The 16,507-nt window shown below is 43.5% G+C and overlaps 1 protein-coding gene across 1 annotated transcript; it reads left to right on the top strand.

Annotated features, from left to right (window-relative positions):
• The first annotated feature begins 591 nt into the window (after window positions 1–591).
• ETNPPL (ethanolamine-phosphate phospho-lyase) lies at window positions 592–15,447 on the top strand. The gene is made up of 13 exons (XM_068136897.1): window positions 592–732; window positions 2,971–3,089; window positions 3,255–3,414; window positions 4,436–4,510; window positions 6,455–6,548; window positions 7,539–7,655; window positions 9,539–9,621; window positions 10,082–10,307; window positions 11,167–11,321; window positions 11,695–11,784; window positions 11,980–12,110; window positions 12,938–13,005; window positions 13,825–15,447. The coding sequence occupies exons 1-13, from the start codon at window positions 677–679 to the stop codon at window positions 13,954–13,956; spliced, it is 1,506 nt and encodes a 501-aa protein (XP_067992998.1). The 5' UTR covers window positions 592–676; the 3' UTR covers window positions 13,957–15,447.
• The last annotated feature ends 1,060 nt before the right edge of the window (window positions 15,448–16,507 follow it).

Below are 16,507 nucleotides of genomic sequence, written 5' to 3'. Positions count from 1 at the left end.
CCAGTTCAAGAAGGACAAAGAATTAATGGAAAGAGTCCAGTGGAGATTGACTAAGATGCTGAGGGGACTGGAACCTTATGAGGAAAGGCTGAGAGACCTGAGGCTGTTTAGCCTGGAGAAGATTGAGGGGAGACCTCATTAATGCTGATCAGTATCTAAAGGATGAGTGTTAGGAGGATGGGACCAGACTCTTCTCAGTGTTGCTCACAGGACAAGGAGCAATGGACACAAACTGGAACACAGCAGGTTTCATATCAACAGAAGGAAATAATTCTTTACTGTGAGGGTGCTGGAGCACTGGGAACAGAGTGTCCAGAAAGGTTGTGGAGTCTCCTCTGGAGACATTCCAAACCCGCCTGAACGTGTTCTTGTGTGATTTACGCCGGGGACCCTGCTCCAGTAGTGGGGTTGGACTAGGTGATCTTCAGAAGTCGCTTCCAACCCGAGCCTGTCTGTGACTATGAGAAGAAAAATCCCCGGAGGCGGAGTAGGGGGTGGCCGGGTCATCCCCTCAGGGAGGGCGGGAGGGAGGCAGGCACAGGGGAGGGGTTTGGCGAGGACCGGCGCCGGCATAAGAGGCGGGGAGTCCCCGGGTGGGTCGTGCCGTGCCGTACCCTACGGTGCTGTGCCATACCATACCATACCACACCACACCATACGGGGCCGCGCCGCGGGGATGGAGGAGCGCTACAGTAAGGCGGAGACCCTCGCCCTGCGGAGGAAGCACATCGGGTAGGAGCGGCGGCGGGGCCGGGATCAGGGCAGAGAGGGAGGAGGAGGAGGAAGGTCTCCGGCGGTGACAGCGCACGGCCGGACCCGCTCGGCACTGCCCGGGGGCTGTCCAGCACTGGGCAGTCCCTCCGGCCCCGCGGCAAGCCCCGGCTGGAGGTGGGGGGAAGTAACCTGTCAGACCTTCAACCTGACAAATCATTGAATCAGAGAATCGTTTCCATTGGAAAAGACCTTTCAGGTCATGCATTCCAACCCTTATCCAGCTCTACCAAGTCTGGTACTAAACCGTGTACCTCAGTACCCCGTCTCTGTCTCTTTTGAACACCTCCAAGGATGGAGATTCAACTACCTGCCTGAGCAGTCTGTTCCAGTCTTTGACAAACCTTTCAGCTAAGAAGTTTCTTCTAATGTCCAATCTAAACCTCCCCTGGCACAACTGGAGACTATTTCCCCTCGTCCTGTCTCTTGTTAGTAGGAAGAAGAATCTGACCCCCACCTCGCTCCAACCTCCTTTCAAGGAATTGTAGGGATCTAGAAGGTCACCCCTCAGCCTCCTTTTCTTTCCAGACTAAGCCCCCAGTTCCCTCAGCTGATCCTCACAAGACTGTTCTCCAGCGCAGCACATCCAATGCTACTTTGCTCTTTTAACAGATCAAAGCAAGCAGCCAGAATGTGGTACCCAGGAGTATGACTCAAATGGGGCTGTGCTGGGCTTTTTCATGAATAAATTTCATGCTCCTGAGAAAAATAGACATCTCTGTTAAATGAAGCTGAGGAGATTTCTTAAGCTGAGTCTAACTGAGGGAACTGCAGGAAGCCTGCCAGTACTTGTGACCTGAGCAAGAGTCCTGGCTGTGCACGTATCTGATCCCACAGTGTTGCAATATTAGTTCCTCCAGACCGTGCAGCTTTAATTCCTTCTTCAGTAGTTGTCACCAAGCCAAAAACAAGTCCAGATGGTTAAAACCAGTGCTGGCTATTTGCCAGTTGCATCCTGAGTGTGTGGCATATGTAGGAAGCCCACTGAAGATTCACAAAAGTCGTGGGCTCATAAAGCATGCATGCCAACCTCTCTTCATGGGCCAGCTCAATGTTAAGGGACTCCTGCCTGTGCAGGATTGTAGGATTGGGCTGTGCTGGGCAATCAGAAAGAAGCTTTCAGAGAACAGACTGACACAATATAGAAGCAAAAACTGTAGTCAAGAAATGCCCACTATTGATTATGATAATGTGCACTGCTTTTAAAGAGGAATAATGGAATCATTTTGGTTGGAAAAGACTGGACTGGAAAAGATCTGTGCAACAGGGCTAAAAGGTAAATGACTTTGCTTTGTAGGAGTCATGCTCAGGCTTTACAAGCTCATAATCTCGGCATACCTGACAATAACTCTCTGAATTATCTGAAAACAAGTGTGCTTATCCATTCAACATGATTACATAGCTGGCATGTTCTCCAAGAGAGGAAAAAAAAATAAAAGAGAAAAAAGTGTTAAAGAGTACTTTGAATACTTTTACAAGGAGCCTGAGCTTTGCTAGAAGCCGGTGTAACTTCCGTACTTATGAAAGGTCATTTAAAGATTTTATCCAAAGCAGCCAGGATAAGATAGTGAGATTTTTAGGACCTTGATAGCACCTCTGAAAATAAAGCCTAAAAGGCACTAGTGTTTTGTTCTTGCCTGTGACCTCTATACAGTACAGTCACCCATTGCATAATGTATTTTTGGCTATAGTATAAAATAACCCTTAACACCTCCCCTCTATTCCCAGCCAGTTATTTGCCATACATATTTGTAAGGCATGTCAACAGAGCTACAGCCTAGAAACACAGCAGGACATATAAGGACCTGGAATGACTTGCAATCCCTATCCCCCTGTGAAACCACTTGCAGACAGTCATGCTTTGAAAACTACACTTATTAAAGTCCTACTTCTGTTCCCTCTGTCTGGGGAGGTGTGCCCAGGTTGATTTTAATTACAGCAAGAGCCCTGATTGACCATCACCTGAACCACTCACAAGCTTGCAGGGGGAAGCAGTTGTCTCCCAAGCTACAAAAGATCACAGGATCACAGAATTGTTTACTCTGAGAAAGACCTTTAGGATCATCAAGTCCAACTATTAACCTAACACTACCCAAGCCCACCATTAAATCATGTCCATAAGAACCCCCTTAGCACTCAAAGAAGGGGAAACAACTGAGAAAACTAAAAAGTTTTTGGTTTATTATGTGTGTTTTATAGGCCTTCCTGCAAAATTTTCTATGCCAAGGATCCTCTGAAGATAGTGCGTGCTCAGGGCCAGTATATGTTTGATGAGAAAGGAGAGAAATACTTAGACTGCATCAACAATGTTGCACATGGTGAGTGGTTTAACTTCTACAACTGCTTCTATTCCTTCATTGCTAAGAGGGACCAAAATGCGCTGCTTCCAGCGATGATGCTCGCAGGGCTTTCCTGAATCTCCTTCTGTGGTTCAATAACTCACTGCTTCCCAGTAATAACCCCACTTACTATATCTTCTTTAGTTGGCCACAGTCATCCTTACGTGACAAAGGCAGCCACAAAACAGATGGAGCTGCTCAACACAAATGCACGGTTCCTACACGACAACCTGGTACAGTACGCCCAGCGCCTCACAGCCACCCTGCCCGAGAAACTCTCTGTTTGCTACTTTGTTAACTCTGGGTATGTCTCAGTGGGTTTCAGTTTGGGTTTTTTTCCCCATTATAACTATTTTGCTCCTATTTGACAGACACTCAGAGCAGCTTAGTATAAATCTTAATGAGTATGACTTAGTAATAAGCAGCAAAGATTTTTCCGGTACTGCTTGAAGGATCCTTCCTATTTACAACCATTGTATGCAGTGTGATGGCTTAGTACAAGGGAGTCAAAGCATGAATCATAGAATTGTCAGAGTTGGAAGGGACCTCATGGATCTCTAGTTCCAACCCCTCTGCCATGGGCAGGGACACCTCACACTAGATCAGGTTGCTCAGAGCCACATCCAGCCTCACCTTAAAAACCTCCAGGGATGGGGCTTCTACCACCTCCCTGGGCAACCTGTTCCAGTGTCTCACCACCCTATGCTGAATGCTATGTAAAAAATAGGTGGGTTGCAAGAAAAGCAAATTTGACTGCAAATTGGTGTATGCAGATTGGTGAATGCTATCGGGAAATTGACAACTGAGTAGTCTTCTTTAGACAGCCCATTCAGTCTGTGGTTGCTTATATTTGTTAGCAGTGACAACCTGCAAGGATTCACGAGCAGAGGGGCTGCTATGGGTCAGGATGAAAATTTGAGTCTTCATCTGAGGAGCAGAACTGTGTTCTCTGCTCTCTGATGGTGCAAGTACTGGGCAGGAGTGAGCTGTAGTAGTGGATCAGAGATGAGGCTGATGCCTTTGGAGAGTTTGTGGCTCTCTGCTACAAAGCCATCCCATTTGTACAAAGAGGAGGTAGATATCTACAAGCAAACTGAGGGAGGAAAAGAAAGCATGTCTTTGTCTGCTGTTTATACAAAGAGCTTTTTTTCCTTTGCCCTCTTACATGGCATTTATGGTCTCAACCTTAGCATTGTAATCTGTATGGTAACAGAGCCTGCTGTGTTGATGTGTTACACCCATTAGTTCCAAGCCTCCCAGTCTGTGTCAGAATACTATCTTAATTGGAAGTGCTTCATTGCTGGTTCATGGCTGTTATTACACAGGTCTGAAGCCAATGATCTTGCTTTACGACTGGCTCGGCAGTACCGTGGGCACCAAGATGTGATCACCCTTGAAAAGTAAGTACGTGGAGCAGCTTATGTGAATGAAGCTAGCAGCTCCTGCCATTACTTCAGAAGCAGCTTTGCAGCTAACCCCTGCTGTTTGTACTCCACTGCTTGCTGAAAGAAAAGCTTTGTTGCTTTCATAGTAGATCAGGTCAAGAAATCCCTTTTCCACTTTTGGATAAACACAGGTTTTGAAGATCTCTGAAAAACAATCTAGTCAGTCACCCCAGAATGGCACTCACCTGTTACAGGGCATTTCCCACAGAGATTCTCAAGGCAATCCAAGCCAGAGACTTGAATGTGGTTTTTCAACACCAGTGTATGGTCTGGCCACTGGGCTGCTCTGGAAAAAGGATTTCTGTTTGTCATGCCCTGCTGGACGTGTTTCTTTTTGTAAAAATAAAGTGTACCAGTTTTGTTCAAAATTTGTACAAATTCAGTAGTCAAGAAGAAAGCCCCTGTGGCTCTGCAGTGGTGCTGCAGTGATTATCAGCTCTCCTCCAGTGAGCACAAGTGCACATGCAAAACCAAGCAGTTCCAGAAACAGGAGGCACTGAGAAGGCCATCAATCAGCCATGGGGAAGGTGACCAACCAACTCTCAGGACTTCCCTACCCTATGAGCAGCTGTAAGGTTGGCAAGGCTGCTATAGGCCTGGATCTTCTTGGGTTGTCATTAAAAAGTGCAGACAGAGCAGCTACAGAAGCATCTCGCTATCTGAATGGCACAAAGCTTGACTTGCCAGTACTCAGATCCGTGTTCCCTCCTTGACTTGTGCCCAAAATTTGGAACCACTGAGAGTAAGTTCTGTCAGGAGAGGATGAGGATGGAGCTGTCTCTGTCACTGTTTCTTTGCAACATCTTGTGTTCCTGGGCACCACAGGGTATTTCTTGTCCCATGTTCCATGGATCTGTAGGCGTTTGCGCTAACTACCATCTCAGGGTGGGCTTTCTGTTTCTTTGCAGAGAAATTTTGTTGACTGGCTAGTAGAAAGGTACAAAGACAAAGCTGTTTGAAAACATCCTCTCTACCCTGTGTTTGTGCTACTAGGAGATTGTGACATGTCTTTGATCTGGTTTGAGCTTTCCTTAGGTTCAAAGTCATGGCTGATCAGAAGTGCTCATTCCCTGAATGAAGCTGCACATGCCTTGGGGCCAAAGGGCTGTTTCCTCATTTCTTAATCAAATTGGCATCAGTAGTAACCATATTCAGCATGCTCTGCAGTATAAATCTTTTCTATTCAAACAATATCCAGCTGTATCCTCAAAGTGGCTTCTGCCAAGAGTCTAGCCTCTTGGGCCTCCAGGGCAAGTAGTGGTGTGTTGTTGCTGCATAAGATCCCCACCTTCTGCTGCAATGCACACTCTTGCGATTCTTTGCAATGGTGTTGGGGTTTAGCTTGCAAAACTTGTGTTGGCCAGGACAGGGCTCACAGGTTGGAAATGAGGGAGCTGACCCTACCCTACACCTGCTAAGTAAGGCTGCTAAGGCAGCCACCTTATGGGCAGTGCTTGTGCAGAGGACATCACTTTGGTCTGGCCCCATCCTGACACATGATTTTATGCAAGAAATATCCCCCTGGTGTTGTTAGTGAATTAAACTCAACAGGAACTTCTTCTTAAGAAGTTTTTCGGTATAAGGTTGGTAAGACTCTGCAACAGGTTGCGCAGGGAGATTGTGGATGCCTTCTCCATGGCCAGGTTGGATGAGGCCTTGAGCAGCCTCTATTTGAGAGGCATCCCTGCCCAGGGCACGGGGGTTGGAGTAGATCATCTCAAAGGTCCCTTCCACCCTAAGCCATTCTATAACTGAGTAAATTAAATCAAGATCTCTTCACAAAGTGCTGCTGTGTTGCAGATACAGTCACTTATTCCAGATTATTTATGGGCACAGTTGTAAATGTAGCTCTTCTATACATGTGGTGAAAAGTGACTTCAATATTTAATACTCATGCAGTGCTTACCATGGCCATGTTACATCTCTGATTGACATCAGCCCCTATAAATTTAACCAGCTGGGAAAGGACAGCAAGAAGGAGTTTGTGCATGTGGTAAGTGTGGGGTTTTTTTGCTTTTTGTCTTTTTTATGCCTGTTATGCAGCATATTGAGTTACCCTCTTCTGGTGTAAATGCACTCTCATTCTGTTTTGCTGATGCTGGAGTACATGCATTTGGCTGTTTGTCTCTGGGCTAAATACAGCAGAATTGTTTGCTTTGGGATTTTTAAGAGGGTACTCAGCTGTGAGGCTGATTTCCTTCATGATGCTCCAACTTTTGTGTCACTGCACTGTATAGTTACAGAGTTTGAAGAAATTAGCAAATACCTGCTGCATTGGTTTGGCTGAAGATTTGCAGGCTTTGGTGCCTACTGCCAAAAACTGGAAAGGCAGACTCCACAGGTTCACACAGATCTGGATGTCCACCTGAGCAGGATGCTGTTTGATTTTCAGCCCAAACTTGTGTAACTTAGAAAGCCAAAAAAGATTCTCAGCCCAGAGGTGTACACTGAGCAGGTCTTTTGCTACCTAGGCCTCCTTGCATTAACTGCACTGCCAAACTACCTTTATATACCACTTCCTTTCTCTTATTTACTGAACCTCTCCCAGCACTATTTGTGAAGAGTAATACAGACTCATACTGTGACTAGGATGCTGGAAGAGAAGTGACAGACTGGAAAGTCCCATCCTCCAGTTACAGAAATAGATCTTTCTCCAAGAAACTGAAACAAGATGATGGATGAGAAGTCAGTATTCTGTCCTGGGGGAAGTGTGGGATAGTTCTGAAAAGTGGATAAGGTAGATGATAGTTCTTTGAACAGTTGCCTCCCACAATGTTGAACACATCACAGGGCTGGATTGAGTTTAAGCTCCTATAGGCATTTTTACAATTCCATGCAGAAATTCAGGCTGTAGTAACTCCTATTACCTATCTGTGTGAAGAGACAAAAGAGCAGAGCAACAGAAAATAAAGTAAATAGTTCATAGAAGGATGGAATTAAAACAACAAAAAAAAAAAGTCAAAGTAAACATTGGTCTTTTCAGGCTCCTTCTCCAGATATCTACAGAGGGAAATATAGGGAAGACCATCCAGATCCAGGAAGTGCTTATGCTGAAGAGGTGAAAAAGATTATTGAAGAAGCACAGAAGAATGGACGCAAGGTGTGTGTCTTGTACCTGGAAATGCCCAGGCTGCATCTATTAAGTGTCTTGGGGCATGAAACAGTCAACTAAGGACATGTTTCTTTACTCTGTTTCCCTAGCTTCTCCTTGCCCTTCATTCTTCTATAGTGGGTGCTGTGTTCAGAATGGGCCGTTCATCTGTTTGATGCTCTTATCATGTTTCTGTAGGCATCAATGAAAGGATCAATAATGCAGTTGTAAATAAGCAGCTGCCAAATAAGCAGTTCAATTCCCTATTCTATGCATTGAATCAGTAGATTGCAGTTATCTTAAGACAAGCTTTGAGGTCGACAGAGAAACTGCATCACAAATGCTAGCAAGGATATATAAAAGCCTCCAGGACATGGAGAAAGTAGGCTAGATAAAACCTTGACACTACATTTCTGAGTCTGGTAGCTTAAGACTACTTGGGAATCATCTAGAAAAAGTGAACCTTTCAATCACATACAATATGACCTTGGTAAAAACAGGCCATTTCTGAACAAGTTTACCTAAAATGGGTGTTAATGTTTTGCATGATGTCATCAGCATTTTGAGACATGTACGGCTTGAGCCAAAGCCCACTGAGGTCACAGATTTCAGTGGAGATGGGAACAACATGTTCCCCTCTAGTCCAGTGGGGATGATGGAGATGATCCTGATTTGAAGAGGAGAGCAAGAGGGTGGGAGATGGTCCTGAGTTGAACAGAAGAGCAAACGACTGGAGATGGTCCTGAGTTGAACAGGACAACAAGAGGGTGGGAGATGATCCTGAGTTGAACAGGAGAGCAGGAGACTGGAGATGATCCTTACATCACTCTTCTTTTAGTTTCTTCATCAACTTTGGTTTTTTGTTCTCTACTAACGGGCAGCTTTGTTTTTTTTCTTCCCTTGTTTCCCTTCTTTTGCATATTTCTTAGGTTTTGGTGACATAGACCTGTGGCAGGACAAGTTGTGCTAAAGGCTAAGGCTCACCTGCTATGGGAAGCTTCGTACTCTTTGGCCGTAGCATGCCTCTTCAAATATAGTATATGGTTCTTTACACGTTGCTGCTCGGCCTTGTTTCCAGGAAGACTGCACCAGCCCAGAGAGACCTCTTGATGCTCAGGGAGGGGTTCACAAGTGTTGTGGGGATGCAATCCCTTAAATAACAGACTTGTGCTGAGACTTTGGGGTAATATCATATATCTGCTGCCTAGACCTCTGCTGTTGCCAAGAAATGAATTTTGATGTTCCGCTGCTCTTACCCTTCCTGATTTGAAATAACTTTCTTTTTCTTTCCTAGCAACTGGATTTATTTCATCTCTAGAATTCTTCTCCTCTTCTGTTGAGTGCCTCATGTTGACGTTTTATTTGTGTAGTTGTTTGCATTAGGCAGGGGTGCCCAAAGCGTAGCCTCAGGTCATCTCACCCACTTGTACCCACCTCTACCTGGTGTTTAGGACTGGACAAAGAAGCTGATCACTACACAGACCTGTTAATGAAGAGCCTTGGCATTAAGCAGGTTTCATTAACCTCTTGGGGAAAATGGAAATGTTGTGTGTCTCCTGTAAACTGGAATTTGTAAACAGATTTACAGAGCTCCCAGGAGCCTGATCCAGTGCTCATTGACACCAATAAAAAGCTATGGGACTAGGGCTTAATGGAGACACTTGTTTTATCATTAGCTTGCAAAGGTGACCCTGGCTACTGCAAATTTGGGCACCCCAGATTACAAAATGAATCCATTCTTTAGCTGTAGTTGTTCTCGAGAGCCCTCAGTTGTCCGACCCAACCCATGACTAAATTAAGGCAGACACTTAAACCTTTGTTTCTAGACCGTTAGATGTTTGTGCAAAGCCAAGTAGACGAACACAGCTCTCACCTGAGTTTGGTTTTTGTAGATTGCTGCCTTCATAGCTGAATCCATGCAGAGCTGTGGAGGCCAAGTGATTCCACCTGTGGGCTATTTCCAGAAAGTGGCAGAGTAAGTACATCACTTCAAAAGAGCATAACTGGGAAATGAACCAAAGAAGCAGGTTTTTCACTATAGGCTTATCCAGTCAATTCAGCTATCACCCCTTCTGGTTCTCAGCTCTCTCTAGTTCCTTTCAACTTTTTGAACAGTCTGATTCCACTTCTACTTTTTATGGAACAACAACTGACTAATTGTTTCTAGATGGATACTTGTCTTTTTTTTCTGTCTTTAATCCTCAGGTCATAAATTTGCTGGAAGATGAAGTTGACCCTTCATAGATAAAACCATGCAGTACCGTTACAGTATCTCTATTTTGCATCAAACTAGCAGATTATTCTTTTCTTGTTAAGACTTAGCTGACTGAAAATACTATCAGTTGATATAGCTGTAGCTGTTTCTGCAGCCATGTTCTTCCTTTTTTTTTCTTAGTCTGGTCACTAGTGTTTCAAGCTATTCTCTTGGTTTTCAGGTATGTGCATGCTGCAGGTGGAGTGTTCATAGCTGATGAGGTCCAGGTTGGCTTTGGCAGAGTTGGGAAGCATTTTTGGGCATTCCAGCTGCAAGGTGAAGACTTTGTGCCTGACATTGTCACCATGGGAAAGCCCATTGGCAATGGCCACCCTATGTCTTGTGTGGTCACAACAAGGGAAATCGCTGAAAGGTTTGGTGCCTCTGGACTGGAGTATTTCAATACAGTAAGTTTGTAGGTGAAGATCTGCCTTTTTTTCTTTCAGTCTGTATTTAGCAGTTAAAAGCTGTGCAGGTGATTCTGCTAACATTTGTAATCATATTACTAAGAGCTCAAGTCAACCATAGTCTATATCTAATCTAGTCTAATACCTAAAAGCAAGTGTGAAGACTTTGAAATATGCTTTATACCAAGTGATATATCTTAATATGGGCCAGCACCAGCTTTCTGGAAAGTCATGCATGTCAGCTCACATCCATACAGATAAATCCTTACTTCTCTTCCTTCTCCCTTCTCTGAAATGCTGACCATGTAAAATTTCATTTCCTAGGATAGGGCTCATGCCTGGGCAGACCTTGCTCTGCACTTGTCACCTAACAAAACAGTGACCCTTTACCAGGAAACATTTGAGCTCTGTGCGTGCCACAGAGAAACAGCTTTCTTCTTGTATACTGAGTCCTCTTTCTGCTCCTGTGACAGAGCCTTCTTTCTGGCTACCATGAATCCCCCTGATTTCAATGGAGTTTATGTCCTGCAGCTTAAGAAATATCACATCTATCCCCAATTGCTCTTCACAGAAGCATTTCACCTACACTTGCAATCAGCAAGCCATGAGAACAGCTGGAAGGCTTCAGCCTGCAAATTACTAAAATCTGAAACAAAGGAAGAGAGAGCCCTTCCCCTGGGCCTTTCACATTGCCCAGATTGTGGGGGATGGTGCTCCACAGCCTGCACATACAGAGTCCCAACCTCTTTGAGCTGTCTTCAGAACATGCCAAGGCAGGAAAGGGCAAGTGGAAACTACATGATGGAAATAGATGAATGTTTATGATGGATTTTGTTTTCTTACTTGTCTTTATTATCAGTTTGGAGGCAACCCAGTGTCTTGTGCTATTGGTCTGGCTGTGATGGACATAATAGAAAAAGAAGATCTCCAAGGAAATGCTACACATGTAGGAAATTATCTCTTGGAGTTGCTGGCTGAGCTAAAGGAGAAGCATCCCTTAGTGGGAGATATCAGGTGGGTGCCTTAACTAACTTTCTTTGGGGAGATATTGTGGGGCTTTTTTTATTTCTTGTTTTTGATTTGTCTTCCACAGCTCCCTGGCTTTAAGTTTACAACATAAAAGAGAAAGAAAATTATTCTTTGACTCCTAACTGGCCACTTAGCTTTAATGAGCCAGCTAAATTTATCCAGAAGTATCTGTTATCACGCTTGATTGTCTGAAGTAGCCAGTGCCAAAAGATGGGAAAGTCTTTTTCTTGCTCCTTCCCCACTTCTTCCCTGGGGAAGGAAATTGACATTGTTAGGAAGAGCTTTTGTATTTGCAGCAGGAGATTTGGGTGAATGCCACTGGATTCCACTTGTCTGCATTTTCTTTTGTCTGCTGCAGGGGTGTTGGGTTGTTTGTTGGAGTGGATTTGGTGAAAGATCGACAAAAGCGAACACCAGCCACAGCTGAAGCCCTTCACCTTATTTACAAGTAAGTGTTTTTTAAAGCTTGTGTGCAGTGATCAAATGCTCATGACACTCACCAACAGCTGATCAATAATTTCAGTTTAAATTTGTGCAGTTTTTGGATAACATGGTGTTAAGAAAAAAAAGGGTCTGAAGGGTCTGACAGGACATGCTATAGTTTTATACCTGTGTCTAACACAGGCGTTTCCCCTTTCCACAGGCTGAAAGAGCATCAGATCCTTCTTAGTGCAGATGGACCCCACAGAAATATACTGAAATTTAAACCACCAATGTGTTTCACCATGGAAGATGCAAAACATGCAGTGGAGACAATTGATACACTTCTCACAGGTATGTATACTTTAGAGCTCAAAGGAATTCTCTTCTCTCCTTTCCAGATGACCCATTAGTGACACCAGCCACCACATTCTCGTCAATTACATGCAAGGGAAAGTTATCAATTACATTGCCTATCACTTGTCCAAACTGCTGTTCTCAATGCCAATTATTCTAAATACATAAAAAGCCCCATATGGACTTCATCCAAACTTTTAGGCAAAATCCTACTTTTGATCCTTTCTTTCACATAGTGTTACTACTCACGTGATTATCTCACTTAAATTTAGCCTGAAGCTTTTTTCAGACACTATTTATCTTCTACCTGGGGACGAATCCAGGGGAAGATAACATCAGTTATACTATTAACTTAAAAACTTTCCAGGTCCATTCCTGAGATTATTACAATTGGAGTTATAAGGAGGTAGTGGAGTTGCCGTCCCTGGAGGTGTTCAAGAAGCATGCGGTGCTTCAGGATATAGTTGAGTGGTCATAGTAGTTGGGTTATGGTTGGACTTGATGATCTTAAAGGTCTTTTCCAACCTTAAATGATACTATGACAAAGGCAGAGTTCATCTCTGGAAGGTCTATCTGAACCCTAATGCTATAGATTTTGTTCTTTTCTCTACAAACCTGCACTTCCTCATACAATGATCGTACTGGCCTCAGAAAAATGCTTTAGGAAAGATGCATCATTATCCAGTCATTCTTCTGTGTGATGTGTCCAGAGGAATAACTGATTAGGTATTTTTTTTTTCTTCAGCCAGCTGTTAAATTGACTGCATGCTTACTTAGACCTGGTTGCTTATGATTTAGTTATTTTATTACTTTTTTTTTTCCAGAAATGGAAGAGGCAACTGGAATGATGACAGAAAATAACACAGCTACAAACACACCGTGTAAAAGAAAAGTATGTTTGGAATTTGTTTTCTTTAACTTTTACTCAGATAGGTGTCTGACAAAACAATTATAAATCACTTTGGTAAGCACACCTTTGTTTTTGGTGGGGTGAATGGTTCTTTGGCTTGGAACTGAGCTCAGAACATAACCCGCTACTAGAAACCCAAGTGGATTGTGTTACTGAGGCAAATTTAAAAACAGCTGAGTGATGCAGACCAGAAACATGCTGTAGATAAGTCACTCACCCTGCCTACCTTCTGTGCAAACAAGACCAACCAGACGTTGGGCTGCACAAAAGTGTGAGCTCAGCAGTCAACAATTTTACTGGTTCTAGGTATTGTATGCTACTGATGGATATTTGGCTTTCTAAGCAAGCCTTCAGCCTGGAAGGTGTCCAAGTTTTCAAAGAGTTCCAGGGATTTTGTTTCCACCATAGCTCTTTGAGTATGAATGGCTGACATGCATCCAAATTAGAACTTAGCTTGCAGACCCAGCTTTGGATAAGTCATATATAGTTTCTCACACCCTTAAAAACACATCACCCACCACATGGTAGAAAAGCTAACTGATCTGTCCCTTGGTGAGATTCTCAGTGATGCTGTGAATGGTGGGAAGGCAATACTCAGTTGTCTGGGGATGTAGTAGTTAAGGCAGACACCCTATGCGGATTAGAGGCTATTTGTGCACATTTGGTTCAGTTTCTTTCAAAGCTAAGAAGTTGTGCTGCTAAAAGAGGAGGGCCAGGCAGAGCTACCTGACGGGAACCAAGTCCATTGGCTGTCTTGGAAGACATGTAGATGCTTTCGCTGACATTCCATTTCTGTTTCAGACAACTGAAGAGAGTTCTCAAGCAGAAGGTGCCCATGAAAGCATCAGCCACATGAATGGAGCTGCCTGCAGACAGGAGAATGGGCTTTATTCCAAAAAACGCACAGTGCCAAGTAAAAGAATAAGAACATGAAGCAAGGAAGTGCCCTCATTCAGTCTGAATTTGTGTCCAGCTTGCTTTTGAGATGAAGAGTGCAATAGTCCAAGTCCTAGGATCTGTTTGGAGCCTAGTCCTACTTTTCATAAGCTGCCTGAATTCTTAGCTTCAGTAGGAGTTTAAAATACCTTTTCAGATAGCTGAGAACTGCACCATGTGGCTTGGAATCTCGCCGCGACGGGACATAGAAGTGATACTCAGATACCTTGGTGCTGATGGCAGACTTGATGTAGGTGCACAAACTCGGTGGAATCTGTGGATTTACCTGTACTACACAGAATCTGAATTATTTAACCATCATACGAGCAAATGCCAGTCCTATTCAATTGAAAATTATATGCTTAACATACTATTTTTGCAATATTTTGAATTTCAATATGTAATATTGAGATGTTAATTGCTTCCCATGTTTTAATGGCTGAATTTATAAAGCAATGCTTGAGAGTGAAATCATTATTATCTTCCAGTGTAGCTTAGGTCCTGTGGACCATACTCCCAGCTGATGTAAATTGGTTTAGCTTTTCTAACATCAACAGTGCTCTACCAAGAGTCTACCACTGTGTGTGTAGAGGCACAATGATTATGCAGGGCATTCTCATTTTGTGTTCAAAGAAAATGAAGAATCTGGATCCTAATTTTCTATGGATAAAGCAACTTTTAATAACTCTTTATATAGACTAAGTTTTTATGTTTTTTTTCTTCCCAAAAGCTTATATATCGAACCCTCTCCAAAAAATAAGCAAATAGAGTATATATCATTTCAGGCACGCTGATCAATTTAATTTAACCTGAGGGTCTCTCAAAATGAGACTCCCAGGGACAGCCCTGCTTGCATCGTCATGGATTTTAGTTGCTCTGACAGTTATGGGAATTACTGACTGATCCTACTGCAGCAGTGCTGTTATTTTTTGTCAGTGGTGATGAGGAGTCACATACCAGTTGCATGGGATCCTAACACATAAATATCTATGGTAACATTTGATAGATGACTAAAAGGAGAGGACCACTGCATAAAACATGCATGCAACCACTTTGCAGCCACTGTCTGTCTGTGCTGCAGATGTATCTAGACTGGTGTGCCTCCTTGTCAGTGTTAAACAAGAGCACTCAAGCCCTGCTTCTGTTTTTTTATGCTATGGAAGACACTGAGGCCTTTACAAATGGTTTCTACTTAAAACAAACAAACAAACCCCATAAAACAACAACCAAACAAAAATCCAAACTAAATGCATTTCTTCTTCAGTTTTAATACCCTAAGGTCTGCTGTTTGGTAATTGCTGCTAATGACCCTACTGACGTGACTGAAGATTGAGCACCTTATCTAATTCCATGGTTTCCACAATTTGCCATCTTAATATTGCGGTTTCTGGTGTGATGTCTTCCAACACCCTCAAGCTGGTTTTCTTTCTCTTTCATTATGCTTGAATAATTCTTCCATAAAAATAAAGCTCTTATTTGTAATTACAATGCCTTCCACAAAGAGGTTTTTATTGTTTTGGTTTTTACTCTTCACCATCTTGACAAGGGAAGGAACTTCAGTTATGGCTGGGGGTTGTCTCCACACTGAAGCAGAACTGGCTAGGTTGTGTTTCCTGGAGGCCTTCTGTGGCCTTCAGCTGTTGACAGCTCTTACCTTCAAAGCCAGGTGTTACCTCAGTTGCCACAGAATCACATCATACATGTCCTCCAACGTGAAATTACACAAAGATCTATGTCTTTGTGTGCTCTACGTCTTTGATATACGTCTGGGCAGCCTGATCTAGTTGAGGATCCCCCTGTTTATTGCAGAGTGGGTTGGACTGGATGAACTTTGAAGGTCCTTCCAACCCAGACCATTCTATGATTTTATGATTCTAATTTAGCTTCTGTCCAACGGCACAGTTCAGGTCACTCCCTGTATGGAGAAGGCTACTTGGGCTTCCCAGCAAGCAGATGTTTGTGTGATTTATTGGAAGGGTTAAGCTCAAAGGACAGATCACACCAGTCTATACTGTGGCACTGACTGTTGTCACAGGTCACAGAATCACACCTCAGACCTCAGAGATCATCAAGTCCGAGCTATTACCTAATACCTAACACATCATGACAACTAAACCATAGCTTCAAGTGCCACATCCAATCCTTTTTTGAACACCTCTAGGGACAGTGACTCCACCACCTCACTGTCATTAATACCTAATTTTCAAAAGCATGTTAAAGAACTATAAAAACCCTTCAATTAGCCTAAATCTGAGGGAAGGTAAAGATTACAGCTGCAAGAACAGAAGATGCCTGTGCCTTTACCTCTACCTGGGTCTTGTTTCTGTGCTTGCTTGAAGTACTTGAAACACCACTGCTCCAATTCACTAGACCTCAGTACCCAGTTCCTGCTTCACAACTCAGGTAGTTCTCTACCTATTGGTTCTAAGTTGTGTAGAGCAACTGTCTTCTGCCTTCTTTAAAGAGAGGTTATCACTTCTATGCTATACAGTGGAAAGAAACACTGACATTTAAATTGAGGAACCAGTCTATCAGTTACCAGTAGCTG

Source organism: Melanerpes formicivorus, unplaced genomic scaffold (assembly GCF_026170545.1).
Source record: "Melanerpes formicivorus ecotype bairdi unplaced genomic scaffold, bMelFor1.0.p_v2 SCAF_4, whole genome shotgun sequence".
Classification (NCBI taxonomy): Eukaryota; Metazoa; Chordata; class Aves; order Piciformes; family Picidae; genus Melanerpes; species Melanerpes formicivorus.
The sequence above is the reverse complement of the archived record's forward strand: the minus strand, read 5'-3'. Positions and strand labels throughout refer to the sequence as shown.